The 6,354-nt window shown below is 33.2% G+C and overlaps 1 protein-coding gene and 1 pseudogene across 1 annotated transcript; one reads left to right on the forward strand and one right to left on the reverse strand.

Moving 5' to 3' along the window:
* The first annotated feature begins 2,670 nt into the window (after positions 1-2,670).
* Positions 2,671-3,961, forward strand: LOC112730104 (dirigent protein 18-like; annotated as a pseudogene).
* Positions 3,962-4,699: 738 nt separating this feature from the next.
* On the reverse strand, positions 4,700-6,354 carry LOC140176750 (uncharacterized). Its single transcript, XM_072208297.1, has 2 exons — positions 5,828-6,354; positions 4,700-4,886 (listed from the first exon to the last, which is right to left on the reverse strand). Exons 1-2 carry the CDS (start codon positions 6,352-6,354, stop codon positions 4,700-4,702), a joined length of 714 nt encoding a protein of 237 aa, XP_072064398.1.

A 6,354-nucleotide genomic window follows, 5' to 3' on the forward strand; every position in this document is an offset into this window, starting at 1 on the left:
AGCTATCGGCACGCTTTTTTGCACTTTTCAGCATGCTTTTACAGCGTGGCAGAAAACTTATTTTCTTGTACCAGCAATTAATAACTTATCAACGTCTCATAAAGCTAAGTCTTTGCTAATCAAATCGGCCGCAACATTGAGGTTTATGTTGAGGACATAGTCACCAAAACAATGATGGGGGAGTAGTCATTTTATTGACCTTTTAATTAGAAATATTTGCACAGTTAAGAGAATATCATATGCGACAAAAAAGTATGCATAAGGGACCAGGGAGGAAAGTTCCTAAGTTTTATGTTGACTAACCGAGGCATTAAAGCAAATCGTAACATGTGGCATGCTATATATGCGAAACATAAAAAGTCCTCCGTCCTTGAAAGATGTCTGACAATAGTTAACTGGACAACTAGCATCTTTGTCCCACTTTTACATCGGCTCACGCATTGCCTAGATAAGTTTTCTAGACTTCAAATAAGCAAAACGAATTCTGTTGGAATCCGGATTGCAAGCATGCTTTTGCCGAGTTAATAGACATATTATCTACACCTACTATATATCCTCCTGTATCGTCTAGTGGTTGGGAGGCTTCTATATCTATATTTATTTGTCACTAATTATGTTGCTGGTTTCGTTTTAGTTAGAGAGGTAAATCGCATTCAACACCAGTATATTTCTTTAGCATGTCGAGCTTCGATATCTAAAACTAGAGAAGTTGGCACTTGCTTTAGTTTCAACATCTAAAAATCTTAGAAATTTTTTTCTTAAGTCTTCTTAAGAATAAATATCATTATAGGATTAAGTTACAGAAAAGATTTTGTAAAATACAAAGACCCATAATGTTTACACATGATAGTGTTGAGAAGTCTATAAACTTATTAACTTAGCTCAAAATGCTATCTTGGTTTTGAGTTATTTCAAAAGATGTTATCAATTCAACATATATTATCCTCAAATTTACAAGAATGCAATCTAAACTATAGATGTACAAGAAAGCCCTAGATAAAAAACTATAAGTATAGACTTATGCGGTGAAGAGACAAATGAAAAGATATATAAGTAGATGCATCTTTTCTGTTCATTATGGATTTGTTTGGAATAAGTACTGTTTTGATTCATATGATTTAGTGGAAAAATCAAAATTATCTCTAATTTTTTTTTTCAAAATCATCCTTAATATTAAAATTATTTTTAAAATTATCCCTTAAACAAAATCATCCTTAATGTTACAGCTTGTTGGAGGAAGTATAGAGCAATATAATTTCTTTGTTGCTCTTCTTTAAATTTTTTCTTTTTTGCAACGAAAAATGTTATTTGATTTTCTAGCATGATAAACTCTTCGTGGACAACATCCCACGAGTCTTATAATTGTAGAAAGGTTTTTATTTGAGAATGTCAATTTTCATAATCATCTTCTGACAATATATGGGCATGGGAATATTGATGGTTGAGATAGTTATGTTATGGAAAAAATTTTATTTTTTGAGTGGGTTATAAACTTATAATGTAGTAGATATGTATAGTTGATAAGTTAGGAAGAAAGATTTTACACCTAATAGATGATCGAATGTAGCTAGCTCTGATGCTACTGTTAGTTTTATGAAATAGTTTGATATTAGTTTAGTGTATTATGGACTTAAATATTGTAGCAAAGATAGTTTTGATGAATAAGTAGTTTAAATAAATGGTTTAAGAAATTTGATAGTTATATTTTTTATTGAGTTAAGGAGAGAGTACAAATACTAATGGAATTTGATATGTTTATTAGTTAGTTACAATGAACTCCATGATGACCTATTTATAAGCTCTATAAATTGATTCTAGATAATTCCAAATTTTAGATATTTCTAGTACTTAATTTATTTAGTTAACTTCTAAATTTCTCCATCATAATATCTAGATATTTATTTTTATAGAACTAGATCATGAAAATTCTAAAAAGTTCTACAAATATATAGCATCATTAATATCAACACTAATGCAATATTATTTAAACCTAGGATTGGCCTCTGTTTGACTCACTTAATCCTTCCAAAATCTAAGTTATGCCATTTCGAATCATTTAAATCCAAATAATGCATTAGTTAGAATAATATGATGCAAACACAAGTAATGGCCAGTAGTTGATAGGATTTTATTTAGTGCAAGTCAGCGCCAATACTCAAATTCAAATAGCAACAAGATTTCCCTTCTGTAAGGTCCATGAAGTAATAAAGGAAAGAGTTAGAGATGAGCCATACAATTACTTTAATTTTCAAAAAAATATGTAAAGTTTTTTTAAGATTTTTTTTTATTTCACAAGTATCCTATGTTAAATCAGAATTTGAGAAAAAAAGTGTACTTAAAAGATATAAAATATACCGTCTAACCTAATAATTATATTAGTAATTATTTTTATGATTTGAATTTGTAATCTTGAAGTCATATAGAGATATTCTAAAACACTTTTCAGACATATAAATATATAATTTTATTCCTCAATATTTAACTATATGATATCAGCATTTAAAAGAAAAGAAAAGTTGATGATAGAGATTAAAATGTTCACTATTCCTGAAAATTGAGTCTCGTTCCAATTTGGTCAAGGTACAACTAATCTACTACTTAATTTAATATTAATTTCAAAATAACTTCATTACACCGATCCCATGTCTCACAAGTCAACTACTTCCGGCCCATGCACTCTTATGTCTTTATTTCCATACTATATAACTCCAAGTTAAGGAATCGAATTTTATTTCAATCATCCAGTCCAACATAATCCATTCTTCAATAATATAGAAAACATCTATATAGATCAGAGCCTCTTCATCCAAGGCAATATGTTCATGGGGGCATTATCTACACCATTATCCCTTGTAATGTTGCTTATTTCTTTAACAATCATGGCAAGAATGCCAAATGCCACGGCTACAGTTAACCCTGTTCAAGCCACAGGAAAAGAACCAATCCTTGAGTTGTTCATGCATGACATTCTTGGTGGAAGCAACCCAACAGCTAGACCAGTTACTGGGTTACTTGGGAACATTTACAGTGGCCAAGTTCCTTTTGCAACCCCAATAGGATTCAAAACCCCACAAGGTGGGACTCCCATTCCCAACGCCAATGGTGCTCTTCCCACTGTTAATGGCGTTTTTGGTACCCCCTCGGCACCGGCTTGGCTGGCACCACCTTTGCGGCAAATGGTAATGTTAGAGAGATAATAACTAAGTTAATTTATTTAACTTAATATCTATAATTTCATGCTTATAATATAAACGCAGCAAGTTTTGATCCGGGAATGAATATGCAGTACGCAATACGCTATACGTAAAGTATTATGTGAAAAAAATTTACTCCGGTACATAGATGAATTAATACACTAGTTACGTAGCTATGCTTAATACATCTAAAATTACATAATTATTCTAATGGAACAGTATTTATTAAATGCTAAATAAGATAATTTTAGATTGTTTAAATTTATTTGAGTCTTCCAAACGTTATTGGCAGGAAATAGTAACGGACAGTTACAGTTAGGATCTGATGGGTTGGGACTTGGTTTCGGCACAATAACTGTGATCGATGATGTTTTGACGGTGCAACCGGAGTTGGGATCGCAGATAGTTGGGAAGGATCAGGGGGTTTATGTTGCAAGTTCAGCAGATGGGAGCCGGCAAATGATGGCATTCACAGCACTGTTTGAAGGAGGGGAGTATGGTGACAGCTTAAACTTGTACGGACTATTCAAGATTGGGAGCGCCATGTCGAAGTTATCAGTGATCGGTGGGACTGGGAAGTTCAAGAATGCTAAGGGCTTTGCGTAGGTTAGGAGTCTCATACCACCAGGGCAGATTGCCACTGATGGTGCTGAGACATTGCTGAGGATCACTGTCCATTTGAACTACTAACAAAACTCGTGTAGTGGGTGGATGTGTGGAAAGGGCAAAGTTGGCATTTTGTTATTTATTGATGATGATAGTAAGATTTAGTTGTGTTTTTGTCAAATTCGAATGCAGATTGTATTATTTGAGTTGTTCTTCTGAGATTGAATTAACGATCAATATACATACATTCTTGGCTTTTTAACCTTTTTGCTATCTTTAATTAAAACTTGTATGTATGCCTTTCTCTAAGAATAAGATGTCACTCAATAATATATTAACAAGCAAAAACGAAGAGTAAATATATGCATCTATTTATAATAGATAAAACTTGACATAGTCATTATTCTAAAATGAGGTTTGGACATGTTCCAGGCCTATAATATAAGGAAAAGTATAGAGGAACAATATATATAGTGAACAATGTAAACAATTGTCTAAAAAAAAGTAAAATTGACTTAAAATTTAAATTTTTAATTAATTAAATAATTATTATCAAATTTTAAAATTTAAAATATTAGAATTAGCAATTAAACACATTTACACTACATACGATTATTCTAAATCCCACCATAACCATAATTCCAACATCCGCGCCAATCCCTCTCAGGTCCACAACCATATCCCATCGTTGTCACCGGAGATAGCCGTTTAGATGTAGAAGAACACTGCTGCCCCCACCCCGCCGCTGCACCAGCTTCTCTTCCATCCCCTCTCAGTACTGTCATTTTGCATTCCACCAGCTTCTTTACCAGCATCGATCTCTCCATCAACGGTTATCATTATCGTCGCCGAGCTCCTGACGCCGTCGCTGCGTCGACCACTAGCCCCGCTCAACGTCGTCATTCAGGTTGCCACTGCTGGCTGCTGCCGCACGAGTGATGCCGTCGTGCGCGTTCCCCATGCGCCACTGCGACTATCTCACGTTCCACGGGCGTCGTTGCTGCTGTCTCGCTATTCGTGGGCGGCGCTGCTGCTGTCTCATCGCCATCCTCCCTCTGCCGTCGTGGTTCTCCTGCTACTCTTCTCCTTTTTCGGATGTGATTCACATTAAGAACAAACATCATATTTGTATGAAAAATAAACATCTTGTTTGCAGGAGAAATAAATATCTGGATTGGATTTAAATAGATACAATGATATTTGCTGGATATTTATTTTACTAGGTATGTGGATGGTTATTTTTATTCTAAACTGACGTTCTTGATGGAGAAGAAGCTCGACGTCACTGAGGCTGGCTAGGGAGGGAGGGATCAACGGCACAATGAGGGTTTGGGAAGGGATATGCGGCGATAAAAGGGTTAGAAGGTGGATGGTTAAAATATTAAAGGTGAAAGTAGAATTTTTAGAAGGGTAATTTGTGATAGACTTTTTTTTTTTTTGCCTTTCTATGAGTCAAGAATACAGCCCATTGTTCACGTTGTTCATAATTTTCGTTATCTAACTAGCAGAGCCAATAATATATAACTTTGTTATCTTAAGAAGATTTAATTATTAATAGAGATTTATTTTTATCAAAATTATTAAAGAAATTAATTAATAAAATATTTAAAAAAACGAAATAATTTTTTGATAAAATATTAAAGAGTCATTAAAATTTATTTTTTTACTATTAAATTAGCCATTAATATTTAAAAATATAAACTAAAGTATATTATTAGATTATTAAATTAAAAAAATTAAATTGATAACTAAAAATGATGACAAAAACAATAAATTCTGATAATTATATAACATAGATTTCTCTTTTTTTTTATTAAAGATATATTTTTTTATTTTTTCATTTATTTCTCTTGTAAAGACATATTTTTCTTTAATTGATTTTTTTCATCTTTTTTCTTCTTCTTTTTTCTTCTTCTTTCTTTTCTAATGAACTATGTTTGTACCTAACCTAAGGGAAGCAATTAGTAGTAGTGATATGTATTATAATAGAATAGTCCAACAAAACAGAGGAATAAAACTAAGCTTACCTACTGTATGAAAACACTATGTTGATGTTGGGAAGTGGCTCCATCAGCATAATTTGCGATCTTACTCCTGCATATTGTTTGTTTAATCCTCTAAGAAATTTTGTGACTTGGTCTTCAATCCTGTACTTTCTGACCGTGCCCAAGCCACATGAACATTCAACTTCGCAAGCACATGAGGGTATCGATCGAAAGTCATCAATTTCCTCCCAAATCAATCTCAATTTTGTAAAATAGCTTGTAACATCCATGTCCCCTTGCCTAAGTGTATACAGTTCCTCATACAATTCAGCTACTCTAAACTTGTCTCCTTGATAATACCTATGCTTTAAATCTATCCACAGGTCACTGGCTATGTGGTTCCAAATGACTGATTGAGAAATGTTTGCACTAAGCGAAAGATTGATCCACGCAATCACATAGGTGTTGCATCTCTTCCAGGCCTCAAACAGATTATCACTACTATCAGATTTTGGCAGACTACCATCTATGAATTTCAGTTTATTCTTAGATTCCAGTGCTAAAAGCAT

Source organism: Arachis hypogaea, chromosome 12 (assembly GCF_003086295.3).
Source record: "Arachis hypogaea cultivar Tifrunner chromosome 12, arahy.Tifrunner.gnm2.J5K5, whole genome shotgun sequence".
NCBI classification, from domain to species: domain Eukaryota; kingdom Viridiplantae; phylum Streptophyta; class Magnoliopsida; order Fabales; family Fabaceae; genus Arachis; species Arachis hypogaea.